Source organism: Lachnellula hyalina (assembly GCF_007821495.1).
Source record: "Lachnellula hyalina strain CBS 185.66 chromosome Unknown contig00009, whole genome shotgun sequence".
Taxonomy (NCBI): domain Eukaryota; kingdom Fungi; phylum Ascomycota; class Leotiomycetes; order Helotiales; family Lachnaceae; genus Lachnellula; species Lachnellula hyalina.
Window position 1 is genome coordinate 179,967 of NW_022157123.1, and position 26,289 is coordinate 206,255.

The 26,289-nt window shown below is 47.0% G+C and overlaps 7 protein-coding genes across 7 annotated transcripts; 3 read left to right on the forward strand and 4 right to left on the reverse strand.

The window, feature by feature from the left end:
* Window positions 1-411: 411 nt before the first annotated feature.
* hsp10 (10 kDa heat shock protein, mitochondrial) lies at window positions 412-957 on the forward strand (the record flags this gene model as incomplete). Its single annotated transcript, XM_031145698.1, has 3 exons — window positions 412-414; window positions 575-861; window positions 933-957. The coding sequence occupies 3 exons, from the start codon at window positions 412-414 to the stop codon at window positions 955-957; spliced, it is 315 nt and encodes a 104-aa protein (XP_031009002.1).
* A 2,693-nt stretch (window positions 958-3,650) lies between these two features.
* On the reverse strand, window positions 3,651-4,308 carry LHYA1_G000708 (ER membrane protein complex subunit; the record flags this gene model as incomplete). Its single annotated transcript, XM_031145699.1, has 3 exons — window positions 3,651-3,723; window positions 3,780-4,135; window positions 4,186-4,308. The coding sequence occupies 3 exons, from the start codon at window positions 4,306-4,308 to the stop codon at window positions 3,651-3,653; spliced, it is 552 nt and encodes a 183-aa protein (XP_031009001.1).
* Window positions 4,309-4,788: 480 nt separating this feature from the next.
* Window positions 4,789-7,312, forward strand: ap1b1 (AP-1 complex subunit beta; the record flags this gene model as incomplete). Its single annotated transcript, XM_031145700.1, has 5 exons — window positions 4,789-4,827; window positions 4,992-5,260; window positions 5,312-5,387; window positions 5,438-5,802; window positions 5,854-7,312. 5 exons carry the CDS (start codon window positions 4,789-4,791, stop codon window positions 7,310-7,312), a joined length of 2,208 nt encoding a protein of 735 aa, XP_031009000.1.
* A 1,191-nt stretch (window positions 7,313-8,503) lies between these two features.
* Window positions 8,504-10,154, reverse strand: MAL11_1 (General alpha-glucoside permease; the record flags this gene model as incomplete). The annotated part of the gene is made up of 3 exons (XM_031145701.1): window positions 8,504-9,604; window positions 9,651-9,914; window positions 9,963-10,154. 3 exons carry the CDS (start codon window positions 10,152-10,154, stop codon window positions 8,504-8,506), a joined length of 1,557 nt encoding a protein of 518 aa, XP_031009010.1.
* Window positions 10,155-14,383: 4,229 nt separating this feature from the next.
* Window positions 14,384-14,839, reverse strand: atp19 (ATP synthase subunit K, mitochondrial; the record flags this gene model as incomplete). The annotated part of the gene is made up of 3 exons (XM_031145702.1): window positions 14,384-14,453; window positions 14,540-14,670; window positions 14,792-14,839. 3 exons carry the CDS (start codon window positions 14,837-14,839, stop codon window positions 14,384-14,386), a joined length of 249 nt encoding a protein of 82 aa, XP_031009011.1.
* Window positions 14,840-15,148: 309 nt separating this feature from the next.
* LHYA1_G000712 (uncharacterized protein) lies at window positions 15,149-16,123 on the forward strand (the record flags this gene model as incomplete). Its single annotated transcript, XM_031145703.1, has 3 exons — window positions 15,149-15,297; window positions 15,331-15,758; window positions 15,855-16,123. The coding sequence occupies 3 exons, from the start codon at window positions 15,149-15,151 to the stop codon at window positions 16,121-16,123; spliced, it is 846 nt and encodes a 281-aa protein (XP_031009047.1).
* An 837-nt stretch (window positions 16,124-16,960) lies between these two features.
* On the reverse strand, window positions 16,961-18,366 carry LHYA1_G000713 (uncharacterized protein; the record flags this gene model as incomplete). The annotated part of the gene is made up of 3 exons (XM_031145704.1): window positions 16,961-18,053; window positions 18,109-18,296; window positions 18,349-18,366. 3 exons carry the CDS (start codon window positions 18,364-18,366, stop codon window positions 16,961-16,963), a joined length of 1,299 nt encoding a protein of 432 aa, XP_031009012.1.
* Window positions 18,367-26,289: the final 7,923 nt, after the last annotated feature.

Genomic DNA, 26,289 nt, shown 5'->3' on the forward strand with positions numbered 1-26,289 from the left:
GCTCTGCATAGGATAACGAGACTGGGTATGAGTTTATACTGAACGAGATTTACATAATGCATTATCAATTATACATTTAAGAATATCAATTATAAAGTGCAAGTGGGTTGCTGTTGAGTTGGTCTTTGAGGTAAGGTGAGCATGAACTGCGCAGGAATGGGAAATGAGGCTGTTGATGTTCTTGATGTGCCGGGGTTTGGTGGCATGACTAAGCTAATGTAGATTCAGGGGACGGAACGGATTTTAATTGTGCCGACGCTAGTAATTTATTCTCCAGAATCTCTTCGAAGCTCTCGGGACCAACAAACACTCTCTCCAACATCTTACGCTGCATAATCTCTCAATTGCATTTCCGAATCTTTCTACACTCCAGTTCAGTCGATCTCCAAACAGATATCTACATCTCTCAAAATGGTACGTACATCTTCTCCTTCTCTTCTCTTCACATATAGAGCTAGATTCAGAGCCAGAGCTGCTTTATAACCCAACTCCACTCCCTCACTCATCCATCCCCAACACCCGGCCAGAATACAAGTCATACATTTACTAACCGTCTTTTCTTCTCACGATACAGGCCACCGCCCTTAAATCCATCAAATCCCTCGCGCCGCTCCTGGACCGCGTGCTGGTGCAACGCATCAAAGCAGAGACCAAAACCGCATCCGGCATCTTCCTCCCGGAATCCAGCGTCAAGGAACTGAACGAGGCGAAAGTGCTGGCTGTAGGTCCCGGGGGGCTGGATAAAGATGGGAAGCGCATTACGCCGGAGGTGAAGGCGGGGGACCGCGTGCTGATTCCGTCGTATGGCGGGTCGCCGGTCAAGGTGGGCGATGAGGAGTATTCGCTGTTTAGGGATTACGAGTATGTTTTTTCCGTCTTCCTAGATATATTTTTGTTGGGTTCGTGTGCTAATGCGGTGGCGTGGCGTGTAGGCTTCTTGCTAAGATCAAGGAATAAATGCAAGCAACGCAACGACAATTGTACCATAGAAACGTGTATAAAAGCGAAGTGGACGGGCAAGACACAGCGAGCGGAAATGTGCTTGGTTGATAATCCGGAAGGGAATGGAAGGGTGTTGGGGCTGAAGTAGATGAAGATATGAAATAAATATAGAAACGTCTCCTCTCCAAGTCCAATTCAGTTCCTTGTTTGAATTTGGATTTGAGAATGATAATGATAGTGGCTGGGTAATAAAGTAAGGCAAGTGCCGTTTTCTACTTTGCTTTGTTTTAATGATAGGTATGGATGTCATTCTAGGTTACGCAATTTGTTATGTGTACGTTTCTCTACATGCGTACTTTCTCAGCGCACCGCTCCCAAGTAGATAGATTCTCCGGTTTTCTATCTATATAAAACGAGCGAGTGCTCTCTCAACTCAAAGGACCATGGTCTCGATACGCAATGGTGGGGATGCTTTACCGTACTGTACGTTCAAGAAGGAAAAGTTCCAAACCTTTCATCACAGTCCCAATTCCCCAGTCTCAGAGACCTTTCCCTGAACCCCTATCGTGTCGTGTCTCCTCACAATCACCAGCCCGGTTCTGACTCGCGACGCAAGCAAAGCCAGCAGCCACCTGCACAGCTTCTCTCTCAATCACCAGCCCAGTATTATTTTGCTGTCAAGCAGTAACATGCTGTCATTCATTATTTCTCATTCATTCAATGAATCACAATCATCGGGAATCTCCTCGTGCACAACTCATCTACCCTACCCTACTACCTGGGCTTGATATTTCATAGGGGCGTATCACGTTACAAATCCAACACCAAGACCATCGGCTGGAGATCCATTGCCGCTCATCTTCCAACACACAATGCAATCCTTGACTCTTATATTATTTTCAGTGTGGTGCCAAAGAAGATCTTGAAAGTCTTTCATCGCAAGCTACAGTGAACGATCGTTGTGAATGACACCATTTAAAGGTTTGACAGACTTTTCACTTGGCGGCAATTCACTTCCCGAGCGGCTTTCTCTGGTAGGCAGAATAGATTAGAGCTTCCTCGATCTTCCTGTCTATACCTTTAGGTCGGAGAGCAGTTCACGAATCTCTATAGATCGGTATTATGCAGAAGAGCACTCCCCCGCTTGGTTGTTCTGTACTATATGATCACTTAGCAGCGAGTTCTTATATAATTCATTCCTCTAAAAGTGAACCAACCTGCGCAGCGACCATATATTGTAGAGGTTTTGAGTGAGTTGGACAATTCGTCGCATGTCCTCGTCTGTTCTCACTCCTTGCGATAGATTTTGCAGGATACTCCACCCGACACTGCATTTTTGGGTCCATTCCTTTATCGGACAAACATTCGTGGACGCACGTAACATACCTAGGTATACATGAATTAGTCTTGAGGTTCCTGGACGTGGCTTAGCAAGTCTGGTTTGCAAAAGGGGGACAGTATCCAGGGCAGCTGAAAGTCATCTTTGCTGCACTAATCACTGAACGAGCTTCTGGTTAAACGGCACAAAACATATAAGGGAAAAATATTATTTGCTCGAAAATAGTTGGCTTTCAAGCAGACTTGGCTTTCAAGACGCCTTGACAGTAGAAATCTGTTTTGAAAACAATCAGTCCGTTGACCGTGAAGATTTTAGAGTAGCCGTATGCATGGGAGTTTAAGGGGTATTGGTGGAAAAGAAAATTGAGCCAACAGGAAATTGATCAAGGGCTTCGCAGTTGTAAGGTACCTAGTCTTAGGACCCAGAATGGTTTGAACGTGCTTTCTTCATCAAGCGAATCCAATACCTCATATGTGACCATTTCCCTAAGCAGATTTATAGATCGTGGGAGATGTCAAGTAGTCGATGCTGGATGTTGTCGGCAAAGACAGCACTATTCACAGATTTTGGGCCTTCAGGAGCAAGCAATCATACCTAAACAGAGCCCCTCTTCTCATTACCCAATCGACGATAAACGTAACCGCTTGAGTACTCAAAACCTTCTCGTATGTCTAATACTCTTTGTAGTCGATTTCGGTAGAATGTCTTGTGTAGCTGGGGATGTAGGTAGTGAAAGCAGTAGGTATTTTTGCTCTGTAGTTCGCCATGTGGCAACTTTCACCAATTTAAGGAGTGATAGAATACCTCCAATGAGAATGAGAATGAGAATGACAGTAAAATCGGATATGATTGCTTGAACCTTCTAAACTTTGAATTCTTGGTTATGAGAGCAAAGATAGAGATTGGTATAAGAGAAATAGGCTTTAGTAGCCATAGTGCTTAACTGAGCAAGAGATTGAAGTCGAGCCAGAGCTGTAAACCCGTTATGCGATTTGCCAAAGGAATATGATTATTAGTTTGAGGAGACAAGAGAGAGTACTGGAGCAAGAAGGAAGAGGATGACGAGGAAGGATTGGAGCAATGTATTATTTCATTGATGTCATGCCTGTTTTGGACACGTTCCGCACCGCAATAATCTAAGACTTGAGAATTGCTCCTGCTGAGCAAAAAATCCTTCCATATTTGGAGAAACTGCTCCAGTGTGACTCTCTGCTTCTACAACCCCTCTTACTCTTGACATACTTCTACATGTGTACCGTGAAGGCATCTTTCTTCGTAGCCTTGCTCTGGAAGAATATTCGAGGCCAGTTCCATAGATCCCCATCCTTCTTATCCGTCAACGCCGATCGAACTCCGATTATACGATGCGTCAAAACGCGGGTATCGCCACCTCCAAAGGATCTCTCGCCGTCTCCCAAGCCAACCAATCCGACCTCGTAGTCCTATTTGAAATTAGCATGCCATCTATATCTCCCCTGCCTATCATAGCAACACTCACGGTAAAAGCCCCATCCCATTAACCTTCCACACCCCCAACGCCAACGCCAATATCTGCATCGCCACATAAACCGCCTTGACCATCAAAAGATTCCCCTTCGTCCCCGGTGTCTCAAACTTCTCAAAAGCCTGATTTGTAGCCATAAGTCCCATAATAGGATTCTTGAATGCCATGCCAACCATCATGATGCTGAAAATTTGAAGAGAGTTGCCTGACATGTACATCATGATTGCGGTCATGGGGAGCTGCTTGACGGGTGCGAGGGCTACTTCCCAGGCCTTCTTGAGCTTGAGCACGTCCATTTCTTCGGTTGTGGGAGGTGCGCGAACGGCGGTCTTGGAGGAGGATTGGTGTTTCTGGAGAACTGTGTTAGTATAATGAACTGCGCAGGACTTGGGGTATCTACCTTTCCTCCTGTAGCTGTTGAGGTGTATCCCGGCGGATCGGGGATTCCTGCGGATTTTGGCTTCCCTGCTGGAGGGGAATTCAAGTCAATGACCCATTGCGGTGGTGGGGGTACAGAAGCCATCGCCAATTTATTTGTATGGCAATAAATAGATGTGGTGTCTTATTGTCGGTTTCTAGGATACGTATTCGCAGATAGAAGCGCGAGGTCGTACTGTAGCGCGTCTTCTTGGCGAGATCTCAGTTGTCAGCCAACCCCGGACTTGCCCTTTGTAGCGCCTCCTCCCCCCTATTGAATCTCACCAAGCTCTGAACTACAGGTACTAAACAACAAGTGCGACTCGGGATACCTTCAACGCCAAAATATCGATCCGCGGATTCATGGAATACTCTCTGCGACAAGGAACAGATTACCGGCGGTGACGGCGGCGCGCAGGAAAAAGATCCCACGTTTCCTGGCTTGACAAGAATCGCTTTCGTTGGTCAAAGATTGGGTGGAGGGGTACCTACCGACCGCAGACACACCACTTCCTATTATACTGCAAGTCAGATAGTGTACGCAGACGCATAAAGACGCATTGAGGCTCGCCCGCCCATCCCCATCATGAGTTCAGGCGCGGGAGATGCGAAGCTCTTTGCGAGAGTACGTGCCTTCCTTCTCCTCCTGTTTCTTCAGCTCCTTGCGACACAACACAAGGTGTTGTCATCTGCATGTATTGTTACTGTGCGGCTTGAATGCAGCTTTGGACTGGGTTGCGCTTTGAGTGATTCTGCCCGTGGAGGGCGCACGAAAGAGGTTACTGCTAGGATATGTCCATGATGTTTATTCCCCACTACATTCCACCTTCGGGCTATGGAAGCTTTCGCTCACCATATCTTCGCACTCCACAGGGCAAAGTCGCGGAATTACGGTTGGAGTTGAATAGTGGAGGGAAGAAGGACAAGAACCATGCGGCGAAGAAGATTGCCCTCAAGAAGATTGTCGCCAATATGACCATGAGCAACAATGATATGGTGGCCCTGTTTCCGGATATCGTGGGTTGCATGCAAATACCGAGTCTAGAGATCAAGAAAATGTAAGATTTTCTGGGAATGCGAAGTGGGAGGGAGGTGCTGACAGTATATAGGTGCTTCTTATTTCTAGTCAACTACGCTCGAATGAAGCCCGAGGTTGCTTTGAAAGCACTTCCAACATTAGAAGAGGTATGTTTCAATAAATGCCACTGTGTCACGTCAATTCTAACTCTATACAGGATATGCACGACTCGAATCCTCTCGTGAGAGCATTGGCACTGCGAACAATGTCATACATATACGTTAAAGAATTTGTCCATGCTACCCTTTCTCTTACCAAGAACCTTCTCCGAGACGCAGATCCATATGTTCGAAAAACGGCCGCGTTCTGCGTTGCAAAACTATATGATCATGACAGAAATCTAGTTGAGAGTTCTGATCTAATTGATAGGCTGAATTCGATGCTCAGGGACGACAATCCCACCGTGGTTGCAAGCGCTCTTGCAAGTCTGATGGACATCTGGGAAAGGAGTGATGCAATCAAGCTCACCATTGATTATGGCAATGCTTCAAAAATGGTGCAAATCTTACCAGACTGCTCAGAGTATGCACAGCCTTGATTTCTTGTCTGAAATTGTAACTAATGTATCTACAGATGGGGTCAAACATACATCCTCGAGGCTCTAATGTCATACATCCCCCAGGAGACATCCGAAGCCTTACTCTTAGCTGAGAGAATATCTCCACGACTCTCACACACAAACTCAGCAGTGGTTCTTACTTGCATAAGAGTAATACTCTATCTGATGAATTACATTGCAGATCAGAGGCAAATATCGCTTTTATGTCGGAAATTGTCACCGCCTTTAGTGACATTACTGGCAAAAGGGCCCGAAGTGCAGTATTTGGCTCTAAGAAACGCTTTGTTAATCTTGCAGAGGCGGCCAGAGGTGCTTCGAAACGATATACGGGTATTTTTCTGCAAATACAACGATCCAATTTACGTAAAAGTCACGAAATTGGAGTTAATATTTATGCTGGCTACGGAGAAAAATATCGAGGAAGTTTTGACCGAGTTACGAGAATATGCAACAGAGATCGACGTTCATTTCGTACGCAAATCTGTCCGAGCAATTGGCAAGCTGGCCATCAAGATCGAGCCAGCAGCAAGGCGATGTATAAACACGTTACTAGAGCTCGTGGCTACAAAGGTCACCTACATCGTTCAAGAAGCGACAGTGGTGATCCGGAACATCTTCCGAAAATACCCCAACCAATACGAATCCATTATCTCCACCCTTTGCGAGAACCTGGACTCACTAGATGAACCTGAGGCGAAGTCGGCTATGATCTGGGTCATTGGCCAATATGCAGCTCGAATTGAAAACTCGGATGTGCTGCTGGACGATTTCCTTTACACTTTCGCAGACGAGCCAGTCGAGGTGCAATTAGCGCTTCTTACCGCAACAGTCAAGCTGTTCATTCAACGGCCAACAAAGGGGCAAGAACTCGTCCCGAAAGTCCTCAAATGGGCAACCGAGGACACGGATAACCCGGATTTAAGAGATAGAGGCTACATGTACTGGCGTCTACTATCATCAGACATGGAAACCGCCAAGGCAGTAGTAATGGGCGAGAAGCCAGCAATCACCGCCGAAACCGAAAAGCTAGACCCAGCAACGCTGGAAGAAATGTGTCTCAACGTCGGCACACTTGCAACTGTCTACCTCAAGCCAGTCCAGCAAGTCTTCCGCTCTGCACGGCCTCGAAAATTAGCCGATAGTCCCGCTCTACAAAAGCATACCCTTCCAACAGCCAAAGGCCTCGATGGGCAAAAATCACTTTCGACCTTTGGTATGGACAATCAACCCGCTATCAGACCCACGCAAAACGGCGACCTTGCCGCGGCGGTCGATGCAGCGGATGAATTCTTCGCGGGTGTAGGGAATCAGCAGATGGCGCAGATGCATATTAATGGACAAGAGGATGGATTTGGAGGGAGCCCAACTGTGGGGATGGGCGAGATGCAGTATGTGGTTAATCAAAATGCACCGGAGCAGGCGTATCACCCTACGACAGGTGGGGGGGCGAATGGGGATTTGCTTATGTTGTAAAAATTTGACGAGACAATGTTAGGATGAATGTTACTGGAAAGGGTTTGCTTTGCTGAAAAGTGATTCTTAAGACTATATGGCGTGGCAATAACAAGTTCGCGTCGCTACATCTCATAAATTTATGCACAAGGGTGTAATTTGGAATCCATACATCTATCTACCTAGTGATCTAGTTTATATGGTTATGGGTTTCAGCTTTCATTGGCAGTCGGTGTTGAAAGAGCTCAGGGCAAGCGCCTTGTGCTTCCAATGTCTACTCCGTAACGTACGAGGCCCAATTCTACATACGCCCACCTAGCCTCTTCAAACAACATTACGTACAAATATATCTATCATCTATTCGACATCACCACAGAACAGAAAACCAACCTTCTTCCTCTACTCTATAAAACTCCATGAATTCTCCTTCTCATAACAAGCCAGCGTTATTCCTCTACTCTACTCTACTCTTCTCTTCGCTCACTCCACAACCAAACATAGCAGGACTTCATGCGCTGACTAACCAATGACACTGAACTTCCAGACCACAGATAGGCTGTGTATATATATATATATATATACATCGTCGTGTTTTTCTTTTCTTTTCTTTTCTTTTCTCCTTTGTAGTTGCGATACTTGAACCGCATCGCGAACCGCATCACGACCTTTCTATTCATGTGACCTAGCGTAGCTTAGTCAGCAAAGAGGCATAACCTCTTCGCGTCTACACCATTATGAATGCTAAGCAGCATCAACCAGTATCAAGTCTACTACGTAGTATAGAAGTGATCACGGATTATCAACCTGTGATACCAACAGTAGTGGTGGAGGCGGAGGTGAGGCTATTTAGCTTCTATAGTTTGTTATAGTCTTTCTTGAGCGAGTGGAAAGAGCATGGTATTATGAAGGTTGCGATGGATGATGGAGATGAATGAACTTTTTTGGAGGAAATGAGCGGGTAGGTATTAATAATTGAGTATGCCTACCAGTTATCATGCACACTGGATTTTACCTTTCCTACATGGAATGGCTCCTGACAGCGTTTTAGTTCAGGAGTCGGTCCTGGAAAGTCGCTACCGAGTCCCTTTTTGAGGGTTTGATAGTTGAGCAGGCAGGAACTCAAGAATGCACAAGGAACGTTCGAAGTGTCCAGCAAAACCAAGGAATCTTATTAAGCAAAACAAGTATATGATGAAAGAGCAACCATGTCTATCAAGTCACAGCAAGCAACGGTACATGATAGCCCTTAAACCTCCTCGCCGGCACTCCATTCTCAAACAACCAATCAAGCTGTTCAAAGCTCCTATGCGCCGTCTCCGGCACCCTCAAATATACCCACAGAACACCCATAAACGCCGTTCCTCCAAAGATAAAGCCGATCTTGCCTCCTAGATCTGCAGCATCGGGATTGATGAGAAGCGGGACGACGATATTCATCAGTACGCCAAAGGTATTCTGTACCACGATTCCTAAACCAACGGTTCGGGAGCGGAGGCGCGAGGATGAGATTTCTGCGAACAGAGTCCAGCCGGTAGGGCCGATTGTGAGTAAATACATGAATGCAAACGCGATAACACATGTTACTTGTCCGTACACGGGTCCTGTGTTACTCGCTGGTATCACATCCAAAATGCCAATGAGGAATAGTAGACCGGTGAGGATAGCAGTTCCAACGAGGGAGGTAGAGCGACGACCTGTGCGGTTGATGAGGAACCAGGAACACACGACGCCGATGAGACCAAGGACCGAGACACCGATCGAGAGGGAAAAGGATGAAGATGCTGAGAGGCCTGCAAGTTCGAAAAAGTAAGAACTGTAGCCGATGGTGAATACTACGCCTGTGAGTTGTTGAACGGAGAAGATACCCATGGCTATTTCCGTTCTCCTCGCATCGGAACCGCGGAAACAGTCTAGGTAAGTCGTACTCGATGTTTTCATTTCCTCCGCGGTAATTGTGTTTGAAATTTTTAAGAGGGCAGTGACTGGGTCAGGGTAGCCAAGACGAGAAAGGGTAGAGAGGGCGAGAGGGGTGTTGTGGGTGCGGGCGAGGTACCAAGGCGATTCGGGGCAGAATGGCAGGCCCAGGAGGAGAATGGTAGGAAATATGAATTGTAGCATGAAAGGGATCTTATAAGCGAATGATGAGGATAATGTGCCGGTGCCTTTGAGAATCAGGTTCGCCATGAGTTGACCGAAGCTTACAAAGAGTTGAACACCGGATGTTGTGAGACCGCGGACTTCGACGGGGCATACTTCTGAAGAATATGAGGAGGTTATAGTGAGAAAGGAACCGAGAGAAAGACCATTGATGAGCTGCTTTGGTTAGTAAGGGCCGATTAAGCCTGATGTCGCGACTTACCTTGCCCGTCAATAAGAGACCCGACGACCCCGCGAAGACTTGCATGAAGACGGCGCCAATACTGACTACACATGCAATCGCCAACGTCGGCCTCCTTCCCAGCTTGTCTGCAAGATATCCGCTTCCAATAGCACCGAAGAATCCACCAATGGACGAAGCGGTGTTGAAAGCGATCTGCCAAGAAGCACTGATAATGTATTCGCTCTCAAAGCTGTATCCGAATTTCTTCTTGAATGAGGGAACAGAAATGACGCCGGTGGAAAGCTGTTGATAAGTTAGATTGAGTATTTATATTCGAGCGAGAGTCCTTACAAGAACATCCATTCCCCAATTGATACCAGCCAGTCCAATAAAAGCAGACCATATTATGGCGCCTCTGTATCTGCGGAGCATCTGCCATATTGAATGCTGCTCCTCCACTGCCACTGAAGTTCCCTCATCGCTGTCCAGCTCCAAGACCTCCATCAGTTCAGTGTCCTGGGTCTCTGGTGTCTTTTCTGCCATGTTTGCTGCTTGCCGGTTGTGTCTATCATCTTCAGTCACTGTCTGCGTGAGTTGTCATTTTTGAGAAGGTGCACTCTGGGCACGGATGCACGATGATGTACAAAGTCGCAATTTCGGATGGATGGATCAACATTTATGGCGGTTGGAGAGACAGGCGTCTTAATGACAATTGAAGACAGGAGAGGGGACTGACTCGTCCCCCCGGGTTTCCAAACTGGATGTGGGTATTTACCAAGCAAAGCTAAGCCCCTGAAATTGGGGTGATAGTAAGAAGCTAGAAGGAGATCGCGCCTACCTCCCCTTGCTCCCCTCGTGATCCTCATCCCTCCGTAAACGTGTCTGTTCTAGGAAAACTTCAAAAGTGTGGAGATAACCTGAACTCTAAACCAAAATAGACTAATGGGACCGTGGAACGCTAAGGAATGTGGAGATCCCTGAAAGGTGGACACAGAAATCGACGATATACGAAGGAAGGTACTGTATGAATAATGATCGGGACCTATGATCAATGCAATCCAGAACCTCAACACCAACGTTACAGTATTACATACAGCTCCAAGGACTAGCCCTCCGTGACACTTATCTCGATTCAAAGAAACCCGTTGGCCCATATTTCCCTCGCCAGGATATCTCCATTATTGGCCATGCCCTGCACAAGGCCCTGGAGCAGCTGCCGCTGATTTCCTTGAATCGATCTTGTCAACAGCTCAATTGGCCCTAAGTTTTGAGCGCTGGCAGTGTAAACAGAAAGTAGAAGCATAAACGTTTCTCCCATTCCCGGGTCAACGACCGAGAAGTACGGGATGAAGTCTCTCGCCGTTTCGAGAAAGTCAATGAACAGTTCGTTACTGTAATCGAAGCCTTTGTCTGGCCTAATAACGTTGCTAATGGCATCAAATATGTGCTGTGCATCTTCCACTCCAGACATCACCGCATTCCCATCCCCCATCTGATAAGCGGTGTCAATCTGCTGTAAGAGATCCTGCATCGAATTGGCATCAGGGGCCGCTCCGAAGCGGGTTGCATACTCCTCCACCCGAGCAAACACCCATTCCAACGCAAAGGCATATGCTGGCTCGTCGTTGATATTTCGGAAACTTGGTCTGAAGTGCTCAAGTGGCATCGATACCCGATTTCCGGATTCTCTTAAGTCGTACATAAACTTTGGCACATGTCGCTGGAGGTCTCGTTGAGGGAAGTGGCCAATACTGGTTGGTAGGCTGACGATCATACGAATATTGGAGCCCGGCCGCCGTTTGACTAGTTGCTGTTGATGATACTGTCGTCGGGGATCCATCAGCATGCCGTTGCGTCTGGCAAGTACCAAAGACATTTGAATTTTTTGGTATGCCACGAGGTGAGTAGCCGAGGAGGTGAAAGAGAGATGGTTCAAATATCCGCGTGTAAGTTCTCAAAGAAGGCACGTGAAGAAGTTTGCCAGTCGTTGGTTGTACCGAGATAGAAATCGCAGGTTAGTCCTAGAGGAGAAGAACAAGCACTTTATATCAGCCTTGAGTCACACAAATGTGCTGGACCCGACACATATAGAAGCAGCAAGTAAAGTGCATACATATCTCATAACACAAACCGCGCTGACACAAACAGCAGGATTGGTAAGGCTGCATCCAACTTCTGCCTCTCCCTCGAACATCTGCAGCCTTCCGTTGAAGCCGTTATCCCGGAGCAATTTGATACGAGGATCTCGCCACAGAACTGAGCATGTGCGACTTGAGACATGGTAAGACTTTTCTCGGTGGGGAATATCGAGCGAGTCCGTCGTTTGTTGGGGATACATGTGCGAGGGACAGTTGTTTGCGTGGTACCGAGAGGCACTTGACTCGAGTTTCGAAGCACAAGAGCCTCATCTAAAGGAGGAGCCGGGCCAAGCCCTTGACATCGAATCAGACTGATGCCTGTAAAGGTGTTGAGAAGTATTCTCGGAGTCATATTTAGACGAAAGCTACGCAAACCTCTTGGTCCGGACTCTGTATTGAGTAATTTGATGAGATTGTGCCAGCAAACAGGGTGTGTCACCTTCTGTTTTATGAGACCAGCTGGTGTATCTTGGCAACACGTTCTTGAATAAAAAGATATGATTTGATGGGGTTGGTGAAAGGAGTCAAGATGAGGTAGCAAGAAGTCACCTCCAGTTTGTTCCCATGGTTTTCCCACGTGACAACTACAAAGGTAGGAGCAATCCTTTATCGTAAAGCAACTACGAAGACAAACACTGGGTTTGTCAAGACTTGGGCTGGGAGATTTTGTATGAACTTGAGGAGGAAGGTCTACTTGGACACAGATGAATTCGAAGAAGTGAAGAATGAGCCTGGTAGGGGGAGCTCGTCTTGAAGTTTTTTTTTTTTTTGAAGCGCACCAACTAGTTGGTTCTTCCTGCCTATCACGCTATCATCAATCTATCCAGCCACGAGTGTGGTTGCTGTATCAGACAACGGGAAAACGACTTCCGCAGTTTCAGGACCGGAAACGAGCAAAAAAGCAATTTTCCTTGGTGGAGGAAGTTTCGACTTATTGGTAACAGGAGGGTCAACCTCTCTGTGTATGTTGTGCATTTATACAAGCAGATGTATTTCGGGGTCTCTTTGAAGTTCTGCTGTTAAGAGCTTCATACTGTCTGGTTTTATCTGCCTTGGTGGATAACATTGTGCCACTTGTAGTCAAAACTACATCCTGATCGCCTGTAGACATTGAGTATCAGAATGTTATGCATCTGCGAAAGAGTCTTACATGTGATATGGATTTGCATTTTGTGAATTTGCTAAGAAAGACTGGGCATTATTCTGCGAAATACCTGTTACTGACTAACATGGACAAACTAGATTCTACTTCAAAGCTGAATTTTGCGAAGTATTGGTCCCTCATTAAAGGGCTACGTCCAGGGCCGTATTCGCCACTAAATTCTTCATATCCAGCTTCGTCAGCAGATGCCCATCCCTTCCATCCGTCACCAGCCTGTTTCGCTTTTAGCTTTCCTTTACTTAAAGCAGTTGCTATTCTATCGAAAAGAGCAGCTAGGGGATTTCTTGCGTTACCGAGCTACACTACCATCCCCACCAGCCATCGAACAAGAACAAGAGCTCCAAGCAACAATGTCCAAACTCGAGATACTGCTCATAGAAGCACAACGCTTACAACACACCGTTATAGGCATAATTAGCAACCTGCAGATCAACCCCGAACAAAAATCAGCTAGGGATGCTAATAAAAAAGGCAGGTAACCGTATAACATATGCAGCATTCGCCACAACAATGCGAGCTTTGATGCTCGCTAGCTCGCTAGCAAGAGGCAAACCGAATTTTAGGTCCGTGACTCTGTGGGCAGATGGCAGACGGCAGACGGCAAAGATGGGGCTGTCTGTACAGTGGTACCGGACTTAGAAAGACTTCAAGTTGATTTTAGAGCAGCGGGACTGCAAGCAGAGTGCGAAAGCAATGTGGTATATGAATATAAAGTATCTTGGAAGGTCATAAATATCGATTGAATATTACTAGTGAAGATTGTTTGTTTCTCTACAGTATACTTTCTTTATATATCCATGTATATTAAAAAAAGCGGCTTGGTCACATTTAAGTGAAGGATACATTCCGTCGATTGGGCTTCAACTGAGAGACTTTGGAGCCTTGCTGCCACGGAGCAAGATGTGCTGAGTGAATAGTATAATGAGAAGTATGGTAATCTGATTACTTCGTAGAGAATAGCTATTTCTTCTTTGGGAAAACCGGATCACTGGACATTGAGCTAGAAAATGTCAATTCGGCTGACTGAGAGGTATTTGAACAACTTTGCCTTGGCCGGCTGAGAGAAGCAGACGACAGATGCTCAATACGGCTGGGAGTTGTTGAGCTGCAAATTTTGCAAAATATGAGAGTTTTTGTCATCTTTTAAACAACATATGAAGTATCTCATGGAAGAAGATTGAGGAAGTTGCGAAGATAAACAGGAGTATTTTTTCCCAGCAAGACATTGCATTCATACATGTAAACCACACCAGCTCTCTAGTACACGTGCATCCCGCTTGAAGTATATTCCAGCAACTGTCTGAATACCAGAGCGGCGACCGGAGGTTCTTGAACTCGGATAAAACAGGAAAATTGGTGTCGGGTCTCGATGGCAGCATCTCATGCCTCTATTGCACCAGAATATATGTACATCTCGCAAGGCTTTCTGCTCTAGAAACTATGCCGCCCCCAACCTTCATCTCACGGCTCTTTTAATGAGCAGCATCCTTCTTGGTAGCATCCGCACTGTTGTCCTTCTTATCGGCCGATGCTAGGAAATCCCTAAAAAGGCATTAGCTACAATCCATTCCTCCAATTGACTCCGCAGAATCGGACGGAGATGGAGAGCCCCAGAGGTATAGACGTACTTGATGAACTTCTCCTCATCCGGGCTTTGTGCATTAAGAGGTGGCCCTTGTGACTTCTTCGCAGCTGAGGATCCGCCGGACAACGCATAGTACGCACCGCCAAAGACAGTCGAGAGAGTTGCAATGGCAAGCTGCAGATTCCCAATGTATTAGCATTTTCCTCCAATGCCTTCATATGCCTGCCCAATTGCTTCCGGCCCAAATTTTCCGGAGCTTCTGTGTTGTGTTGCGGGAGTAGGGAACGTAACGTACGTAGTGAGAGCCAATTTGGCGACCAGCGATGTTGTAGAATACAGTCATCTTGACGGAGTGAAAGGTTCGGGGTTTGGGAGAGGTATGGAGTGGTTTTTTATGGGTGGATTGAGCTTCGTGAGGTTGTTCATCTCGTCGTTCAAAGTCAAGCTTCAAAGCTTGGCAAAATTATTACGTAAGCAGTCGGTACTTGCTTGTACAGTTATCCGATTTAAGCCGACTTAGTTTTACCGCATCCCGATATTGGAGACTCACTGCTTGAAAACACCTCACAGCAAGTCCTCCCACACATATTAAGTAGTATCAGAGCAAGAGAATCTAGAAATTCATAAAACATCTTGTCAAAGGTTTCTTACAATGGCAGGAAAAGATTCCGAAACCGACAAACCCCGAGGCCCGCTACCAACCGGTCTCCCCAAGCCAGAGAAGCTCCCACCTGGACTACAGAGAATCGTCGACAGAGCTGACAAAGATGAAACTTTATACGATGAACTCTACGAGGGAACGTAAGTACCAATTCTAGAATCATAACTGCGCAGGCTTCACTACAAGCAAATACTTACTTCTGCCAGTGCCCCTCAATCAACAGACAGTAACCTGAGATACGCAGCCTACGCCACGCGAATCCGAACAGCCCTCCTCTCCGCCCAACGATACGTAGCCTACACCTCAGATATCGGAGAGTCATTCCGGCCCGTCGCACACCCGAATCTCGTTCGCGCCGCGTACGGCATATCTTGGGCATACATAGCAGGCGACGTGGCTCACGAAGGCTACAAGGCATATTGCAGTAACCAACGCATACTACATCCAGAACTACCAAGAGAGGCGTCTCAGGAAAGGTCGCACGATGCGAAGAGCGGTGCAGTGGCCGTAGTAAGTACGGAGGTAGTGCCCGGGAAGGTGGCGCCGTTAGAAGATTATAGAGCCGTCATGGCGCAGAGAGCGGTTTTTCAGAGTATTGCTAGTATGGGATTGGTATGCTACTCTTACTCCAAACCCGAGTTTTCGAGGACTTGATACTGACTGGGAGAATAGCCTGCATTTACTATTCACAGTATAGTCCGGTACTCGGGCGTGGCGATCAAGAAGATGGACATAAAGAACGTCCCGATCCGCCGTTTCGGGCCCATAGGTCTCGGTCTTGCGGCCGTACCGGCGCTGCCTTACCTTTTCGACAAGCCGGTCGAGACCGCGGTTGAATATATATTCCACGAGGGCTTCAAGCTCGTTGGAGGCAAGGAAGCAGTCGGGGATGCGCATACTGTAGGACGAGAGAAGGAGCTGAATGAGTACAATAAGAAGGTTAGTAAAGGAGAGAAGGAATTGTAAGATTATACGACAAGCATATGGGATGGGGTCACAACGCAGAACATTTACGAGGAAACATGCATGGCGTTAAGGAAGCGCGGCTCTCAGCTTTTGGACTCAAATGAGTCTAGGAAGGAAGGATAAATAACAAACCACTTTCTTACCTACTGTACCGCATTGCTGCGATTTGCTTGCTGTGTTCGGACGAAAGCCCCGGTTGCATGATCATGCCATGATGTCTTCATTTTGGAGGCTTCTCCATTTGGGGCTTGTCCCTGGGCTGCGCCACAAGCCCCGAATTGGCGATTGAGTTATGCCAAGAGATCCATGTCCGTATCCACCAACCTAAAACCCCAAGGATTTTGATCCTTCTAAGCACACAGACTCAAAGTTAACGTTACATACCCTACGCTCCAAACTTCCGTAGGAGTCGGGACAGGTAAATAGCAATTACGGTACTTGTAATCTCAGTGCATGGATGGCGTGCATGTCCTGTTATCTCAAACGGCTCATCGAATCCTTCAAGATACTTATCTTATTCCTTCAACTCTAACCTCACTTCAATAACAACCGGATGATCGTTTCTGTACCCTTCAACCGTTCAACCAAAATATGATCTAATGACTTGGAAGGTAATCTTCAAATGGGAGAGGAAGGAGGGATAATAAATTTGAAGTTTCAATCAATGATCTTGCATTTATTTGTCAACTGTTCATGCAGTTCTAAAAGTTTTCCGAAAAGGTTTTGTTGTACAAGAAAGTTATGTCGTGCCATGCCATGCCCGTGAACCCAAATGCCAATCGATGGATATATCCCCAAAACGCCCCCTAAAAAACCAAATGCCTTTTCATTTCTCTCTTAAGCGCTAACACAGTACTGGTATCCCAACCAGAGATTCGAGCAATCGTCCTCAAGCTGCGCATTCCACTGCTGCAACTCGGCGGCCGTGATGCCGAATTTCTGCTCAACGAGCTCGCAGTAATCGTTCGCGACGACCGTGTACCAGCTCTTGCAGGAGGATGTTGCGTATGGGTACTTGTCGGCTGTCGACGAGACGGGGGTGCTTGAAGTTGCGGTTGCAGCTGCGGGCGTAGTAGATGTAGCTGTAGCTGTAGCCGTAACTGTAGCTGCCGAGGAAACGGTCGCAGCGGTCGTGGTTGCTGTTGTGGTTGCGGTCGAAGCTGGAATGGAAGAAGCGGCGGAAGTCGCTACAGAAGATAAAGTGGTGGAAGGCTCCTGTTGGAAGATACCCCCGGCAGATGTTGTGGGTTTGGTGGCCGAGGCTGTAGAGCTGGGGACGGTCGATGACTTTGCTGCGGATGATGCGGTGGAAGAGGTTGGGACTGCTACTGATACTGCTGCGGAAGATGAAGAGCCACTGCTGGCTCCTCCACCAGATACGCCGGTGATGGTGCCGATTGTGCCTTCAGAGCAGCCGCTTGAGGTTCCGGTCCAGCCAGTAAGTCTGTTGGCGAGATCGGAAGAATAGCAGTGAGTAGCAATACCCGCGCCGAGGTTTCCGCTTGAATCGATGGAGCCGGAGTTGTAGATGCGGGCGGCTTTGAAGTACTTGCTGTCATCGGTAGCTCCAGAGCTTGCGATGCATTGCTTCAGGCCATCCCCGGCACTAGTTCCTCCCGCACCATCTTGGATCATTTGAGTAATCTCGGATTGAGGACATGGGTTCTGGACAGAGGGGTCATGGCAAGTTCCTGTGCCGTCGTGGCTTTGCATGAGACCTGGGTTGCTCACACCGTAGTTGGTGGTGGGGGCTCGAACGCATCCGTTGGATTCTTGGATGATAATTGCGAGAATGAAACGAGAGTCGACGCCGGTGGATGCGGCGACGGATGTGATGGCGCTCTTGATGTCGCTGATTTCGTCGGTAGAGGGGTTGGCAACATTCCATTGGGAACAGCTGTTTTGGATGTTGTCCGTGTTGGCGGTAAATCTAGTGTGGGGTATTAGAAGGTGTCTTGGGAGAAATAAGGATGGACATTGCTCACAGGGTATCAAAACTTAACCATGAACGGGAAGCTGGCCAGCCACTGGAAATATCTCCAGTGCCGCCATAGACTACGTATCCACCGCGCTCTTTTAAGGAAGGAGAGGCTTTTTGTGAGACACCATTGGAGAGAAAGGACAGGACAGGAGCCCCTGAAATGAGTGTGGAAAAGCTGCCGGCAGCCAAAATCTGTAGTTCTCATGAGCAAAGAATCACCTGATACCAAGAGGGGATCACTTACCAAAGGAAGGAAGAACATGATGTCTCGCGTCAAGCGTGTAGTAAAGCAAAGGTATAAAAGAAGGCAACCTAAAACTAACTGAAGAGAAAAGTCACTCTTTGGAGGCATGAGAGTGCTTTTATATTTGCCCTCCGGATCTCGCCATTCTTCCTGCTTGAACTTCCCCTGCATGATACCACCCCCCATTGGCTAATTCATTCAGGCACCGTACACAATTCACACGAATAGGGAAGCTTAGAGGCAAGGTAGATCTGCGTGGATCACTTTTCTCAGCCGGCGCTACTGTACCCTCACCCTCGTACCTCCGTACGAAGTACAAGGGTTCACAGCTTCAGCTGTGATGTGTGGCGGGCGTATGACAAGGCTCTCCCCATCGGACGGTGAGCCTCTTCCTTGGTGCTGCTTTTTGGCCCCGCTGAGCCTGGTCTGAGCGTGTAGCACCATAGGCTGGCTCCACATTCTCACTGGAGAGATCCAAAGCAGCGATCACATCGGTGTGCAAGCATAATCAGCAAGTGTGGCGAAATCGGGGAATGCAGCGGGGCATAAGAGGAGCATGAGAAACTCCACCACGCGTACGAAAAGCTGTTATTCACACTTCTGGCCTCTTTCTGGCGTTTGGTTCTGCATCTGCCCCGCAATCCTTATGTCAACTCAACCCAACATAACCCACCACGAGTAACACGAATACAATCACGTGTGGGAGCCCTAAATCATCCCTCCGCTGTAGCTACAATTTTAGCAACTTTGCGTCATGAAAAGAAGAAGGTTCTTAGACAAAACATTAGTACTATACCCTTCAATCTACGTCTGACTTCCCCCCTTTCTTTTGGTTCGAAGCGTGAAAATTCCGCCTGATTCCATTCCACTCAAGCGCTGGAATGAAGGGGCCCTCCACAAGCTGGCAACAAAGCGCGCCTACTTTAGGCCCCGCCAGCCCGGGCGATCCCCACGCGTTTCAAGTTTCAGGCGCTGGGCGGGTGCGTGACGAACGACATCGCTCTCCGAAACGCCTATTGGCCCGCCCGTAAATCCGCTTGCGGGAGGTAGACCCCTGAGCCCCTGAGCCACCGCCCCTCTTGGATGCGCAAACTATACGAATGTTTTTTTTTGCCCTTCTACTTTGTAATAGGCCGAGCCTGCGAGACGACTGCTGCTCAATCCTACCAGTGATAAGCTGCAGATGAAGGATTTGGAGCATACGCCGCTACAGTGCGTGCTGTTCTGTTCTGTCATGTCATCGTGCCATGGGATGCATCATGACAATAATGATAATGGTAGTACTCGTATTTGGTTGAATATTTAGGTACAGAAAATCCTTCCGAAGTACCGCATGGCGAGTAAGCTTATTCGTGGTAAAGCCGAGTATCACGGTTTCTGGTGTGCCGGAAGACTAGATTTGACCAAAACTGTATTCTTGGTTGGTATAAATTATCGGAACTCCATTTTACGATATTTGAGTTGAGCAACGCCAAGACAAATTTTTTGACTATTGTGAGATTTGTTTTCAGATGATGCTCGACAATATACAGCCTCATACTCCAAGTAAAGGATGCTTCTTGGCCTGCATGCACGGCTGTAAGGTTGCCAGATCTAGAGTTTAAAATCCGGGATGGGATTCTAGCATTGTCCCTTTTCGGTATGTCCACCAAGTGACGAATAGACGCTCAAAGCTCGGGACTGCTTAATCACAATCAACCCCAATATGCTTATCATTCCTCATCCTCCGCCTTCGCCTCTTGGGTAATACCCCGAATCCTGGGAAGAAACAACGTTTCAGTGTTTCAGTGCCCACCTGGGAAGGTTCGTTTCAAACAAGTGACCCCATTCTATCCCCTTTAGTGAAATAGCCCGAAAATATTACATTTACCCGAAAATTCATAGCCTCGTCTAGTTATTGTCGTATTTGTTTAACATGTGCTGTATATACAAGCTTCTATACCTTGACTCGTTTGGGAGTAGGAATCGATTCCGATCCTTTTTCTACCAAAGTAGAATCAGAATCAGAATCCTCGTCATCCTCCACAATCTCGATTGCTCTCTTGGTCCCATGAAGGGCATCTCTTTGCAGGACGTCTGGCACAATCGTGACTGTGAAACCTCGACAGGCACTGTCTGCTTCCGCGATTTTAACTGCATAGCTTGCCAGATTTTCTGTTGGATCTGAGGAGAGCCACGGCTGTGCTTGCATTACTTTGTCCAAATACTGCAGTACGTTTGTGCAGAGGTTCATCAGTGAGTCTTCATACTTCTCTTCGAGGGTCATGCCGGGCCATTCGTGGTACATGCTTTCCATTACATTGTACCGCGCAATGAGGGTTGCGAGATCAGCTAGTGTTGCAAATGTGCTGGACTGATCTGGAAATTCTCCAAGATGTCGGTGGATTAACCACTTGTAATTTCAGTTAATATGAGAGTCGCAAGATCGAAGAGGCGTGGGCAAGACTTACGACTGTAACCTGGCAGAAGCAGGTCCACACGAATCCTCCAATATGGAAGTCCAGACTACTTCTCATTACCTTTAGAATCTCTCCTATACGGTGCAGCGAAGTCCGGGCACCGCCGTCGCTCAACCTGTCTAGACAATCCTCAAGCACACCTGCTAATGTGCGCGCGATGTCACCATCAGTATTCGTGGGAACTATAGCTTCCAAGGCGGTCACATTATCGTGGTAACGACGCGCTGCGAGCCATGCGCCGTGGATGTACTTGCAGTTGCTCTCATCCTCCAACGATGATTTCGCAAAAGCACGCCACCAAAGTTCTTTGAGCTGCTGAGGTGAAGGGCTAGGATTTTTGCGAGCAAGTAGTTTAAAGACCCCTGGCCAAAGTCTTCTGGGCAATTCGGGATACCAAAGGATGAATGATTGCGGAGCAGGTGGCGTGAATTCCGTTTTCTGCGAAGATGAGGCGGTAGCTCTGCCATCATGGGCGCCGCCATAATGTGTCCTAACATGACTTCGGAGGTTGTAAGACCGAGTAAAAGCTCGATGGCAAAGAGGGCACTGAAAGGTTTGAGGGGGTTTTTGGACACGTTCAAGATTCCCGTCTTCGGGAGCAGCATTTTGATACTGTGAATGTACGAGGCTTATTACGTGTTCACGTTCTGGAAGTGAAGATGTTGACTGCCGGCGCCGGTTTGTCAAAGGCAATGAAAGGGCCTCAGAGGGATCATTTGAGGGAACTTCTGAGGACTTGCACAATGTGCCTGAATTAGTAGAGCTACTACTGTCGGGATCTGACAATGCTCGACTACGGGATCGTGGGGCTGAAACAGTCAAGTCATCTTTATCCAAGGAAGTTTTCGGGGGCTCAAAGCTATTCGTCCTAGAAGCCGGGGCGAACTCGATATTGATCTCGAGAGGAACCATCTGCTGAGCATTTTGCTCATTCCAGTTCGTCGTCTCAAACCCCTGCTCAATCGGCAGGCTGTTATCGCTACCCATGGAGAGATTATTGTCGGGTGGCGAGAAAACCCAAGGAGAGTCGAAATGTGCGTATGAATCATTGGGAGTATAATCATTTTCGTAAGTCTCCGTTGGTGTTAACGGTGCCGGGGCAGCCGATTGACCGTTGTCCTGATGGAGGAAGGGACCGAAATCGAAATCCTGGAGTACGTCCATGGAACCGTTTTCTAGGTGAGAAAAATCATGAAATGGCGGCGAAGTATTGAACTATAAGGTGTTTAGCAGTTTACAAAAGTAAGTTGAGGTGATTTAGACTTACGCTATTTCCCATTTCGAGGCCCAGCTCTAGTACGGGTGCACTTTCCTGAGCACCTGGCTGAGGGCCGGACATACTGGGCTGCATAGACTGCTGAGCGGGTAGATAGGCTAATGGTAGGTCATTATATACGGCTGGTTGTTCTTTTCTTTCGAGGTGATCAGGGCGTTCCTTCGCCTCCCTCAGAGACGCCATGCCCATCGGTGGCAGTTCGACTCGGGCTACTGACGCGACGGCCCAGGCCTCAGCTTCCTCCTTACTCATCTGGAAGTGTTTCATTGCTGATGAGACAAAATCCGCCTTCAGGTTGTTGGCCTTTTCATTGTCAATGATGCCTTTTGATCGAACATGTCCATCATCCGCACGCATTCCAAGCTCTGGATTGTAAACAGAAGTAATTCTCTCATCGCCATGATCCGGGTCCAAGTGAGAGACTGCACTATGGAAGGACTGGACTGATACGTTTGGATTTTGCATGATGCCATTAGTTGGTAAAGTAAATGCTGAAATATGAGACGAACCGATTGCTTCTGAAGGCACAGCGGTAGCTTTTGCTTCTGTTCCAGAAGTTTGGCTGGGAGTTTTGATGAGCGTTTGCCCCGATAGAGTTTCTATTGACTGTGCGCTCCGCGGCTTTGCATCTTCCACGGGCTGTGGCAGTCTCTCATTCGTGTGGGTCCCTGGCTTCTCCTCTGATCTGGATTCGCCCGAATCATGTTCCTGAGCAATTGAGATTCCAGCCAATTTCTTCCTCGTTGCTTCCACCTGAGCGACGGTTTCCTGTGATAGTCCTTCCTCTTTGGACCCTTCAATCAAACTACGGTTAGGGCCTCCGATAGCATCAATTTCGTGGTCGGCTTTCAAATACTTCATCAGCTGTAGAATGCTCAACAAGCTGAATTTAAGATCTCTCAACCTCGTGAGTAGTTTGACAATTTCCTTCTCTTTGTAAAGCCATTTTACTCTCGCCCAAACACTCCCACTCCGTAGCTTCCGTAGGACACGGTCAATTTTGGTACATATTGTTGCACATTCCCCAATGATTCTAGCTGTGAGCCTGTGGAACTGATCGTCGTAGTGCTTCTTGTCCAGGAGCCGGGCGTACAGGTGAAGCTCTTCGGAAAAGTTCTCGAGGTCACCTGCTAGGTCTTTGATATCGGAGGGAGCATTGGATAGAGCATTTCCCACTTCATAGAGTGTCTTGGAAATCGCGTAAACGGTGCCAGCTAACTGGGCGACGCTTGCGATGCTGCCCACAATCTCGAGGCCAGACATAGTTCAAGCTCAGCCTGACAGCTGCATGACGGAATCAAGTACTGTAGCCTTGGGGCGCTAGAAGTGCTCCAAGCATGGCCAGTTGACTCTATACGGATGTGTTGAGGATTCAAGATGCAAACAGAAACGGAGAGAGAACACGTTCACGATGAAAGGCAAAGCGTATTACTGAGGCGCAGCCGGTGATCATATCGGGACTAGCGCATTATCGAGTGGGGATAACCTCAAGTTTCCTCATCTGTTCCGGTTCATTCATGAATCTTAGCGCATTTATGAATAAACTGGCCATATTCATGAATAAATTAGTTCATTCGTGAATCCAGTTCATTCGTGAATCTTAGCGTAGATTCTCGAATGAACTGGCCAGATTCATGAATCTATTATATTCACGAATGAACCAGAACACATCTATCATATGAGACACTACGAATCTTAGCTGAGACACATTGGAAATGGAGCGAGGTTCAAACCTACACCTCAAATACTCGCCTTAGCTTTTGCTATTTATCTAACACTCCAAGTATTCAATTCATTCTGGCCAAATCGAGAGAGTAAGTCCCGCCCATGTTCTTTTTGAAAGCAAAGTCTGCCGGATTGATGCCGGCTACTAATTAAACCATAAATGTAAAGGAGCATTGTTCAAAGCTAAATTTCAAGGTCTTGATATCACTTACATGCATATATTGTGCCAACAGTAGTCGAAAATACCAAGAAATATAGATGTTGACACGTCGTGTGGGAGAAATAAGGTCGCAGCAAGTCTGGCAGCATCATCTTTCACAGATGCACGGTTCCCTAAGACGTCTATATGTATTTTTCCATTTACAAATGATGTTGTATTTTTCGTAAAAGCCAAATTAATAAGTTTCGAAGAATATTTTTTAGGATAATTATCCCTTTTAAGAGGAAGGCTTTTCAGAATGGCAGAGAGATATCTAAGGTGCAAGAAGATCGAAAGAGGTATCTATACTTTGGTTCAGGCTACTGGCTCATCTCTGAATGTCATAAAGGTAAAGGAAGCCGAGTCCGAAATATCTGTCCGAGTTCTTCTCCCTCTGCACTACCTACAGAGGAAGTAGTGGGAAGACTCGGACTTAGAATCAACGAGCTAGTAGGAGATAGTACTAGTAAGGTGCTTTCAAGATATATATGAGAGAGGACATATCCTCGACTGAAATCCGGTCATGAGAATAGATTGGCAGCTTACAGATTTATAGGGAATAATTGCAAATAGGGGTTAAAGAACTACTCTCCTCAAAAATAAACCGGAACCCAAAACCACTAGCTTGCCCCCCCCCCCCCCTTTTCAGTTCAGATGAAAACATAAGACGTAAACCCCGACTCCTTCTACCTCCACCTCCATAAGCACTTTTGACAAACAAACTAAGGATATCTAACATAACACCAAGAATATAGCTTTCCGTCTCAATCGTATCTACGAACACTGCCCTCCTTCTAGCGTATATAGCACACCCACTGGCAGAGCAGAGTAACACGTCCCAAGCGACTGCAACTGGAAGTGCAATAACATATTTGATGTATTTCCCCCTACATTCTTCCAAAACAATACCTGTCCGTCTCCCGATCCACTCGAACTCAAGAGCGGAAAATTGCAAATCCACCGAGAAGGACAAACTACGCCTAGAATTACAACAGTCACTCGCTCACACAGGATATCAAATCTACCAAATCTTGCCATGTCTATCTATCTATCGCCATACATTTTCCAAAACCCCCCATTATACCGACTGGCAGTCACAAGCCTCTGCCCCTCAACCGCGCAAGCTTTCTCCGATCTTCAAGCAATTGGTTAAAGTAAAGTACAGCTAGTAGCAGGTAAGTAATATATGCCCGAACATCATCCTACTTAGGATACGTATACCTTATTCCCATTAATAATACGCCTGTCTAGGCTAGCATAGCAATAGGTCGAAGTAGCCTGTAAGGGAAGGGGGAACAGCCAATTCACAATGCCATGGACTAGGCATCTCAGCCTCCTCCAGATCTCTTAATCAGACACAGTTCGGGCACATCTCCTGGGAACGGGCACCCGATCTGCTTTCCTTCCTTCGAGATACTCCACTCAGCTCAGTTTATCTTGGCTGCTCTAATATCAACGTGCTTTCATTCATCGATTGATATAGAACGAACACCTATAAGTAGGATATAGAGTTGGTAATCCTGTCCTGTCTAGCCATCGGCTGCTGCATTCCCGGCCAAAGACCCACGGCCAATTGCTTCAATTTGGCGTGGTCAGGTTAGGTCAGGTTAAACTGATTACCAAAAAAAATTAAAAAAATTCAAGCAGTTTATGCACGAATCCAAGACGATTGAGAACTACTCAGGTTACTAAACGTTATTCTTTTCAGTTACAAACGACGAATTTGAATTCGAAGGCTTCCCCCCTCAAAAGAGAGACACACCACAACACGGCGTGGCATCCAATGAAGCTGCAGTAATACTTAGCATTTCCTTCCCCCGTCAATATGATCGCCGGCTATTGCAATAAAAGCAACTTTAAAATTTTAGCTGGGAGCGAATGAGAGGTTGTGACTTAATTAACGAATGACAGAAGGGGAATTACAAGAAGAAGAAAAAAGAGGGGATATAAAGATAAACTACCTGTTCTGTATCATTTGCGAGATGATGAGGATAAGGATGGATGGAGACCGGCATGGGTGGGGGTTTGGGTTGTGTTATATAGACACGTGACTGTCAAGAAAGGTTCTTGTGGAGAAGGTACTGTACAGTATACGAGTAGGACTTGTCTTGTCTATCTCTAGCGCGACATCGATCTCGATATCGATCTGCAGTCTATTCTTCTCCTACTGTACTGTATGACCGGAACCCGAATCCGATTCCGCAGGACTGCGTAGTTAAGCGCATGACTTAATTAGAGTCAGGTAAGGTTGATGACATGCATAAGTACGCGTGCATAAGTGC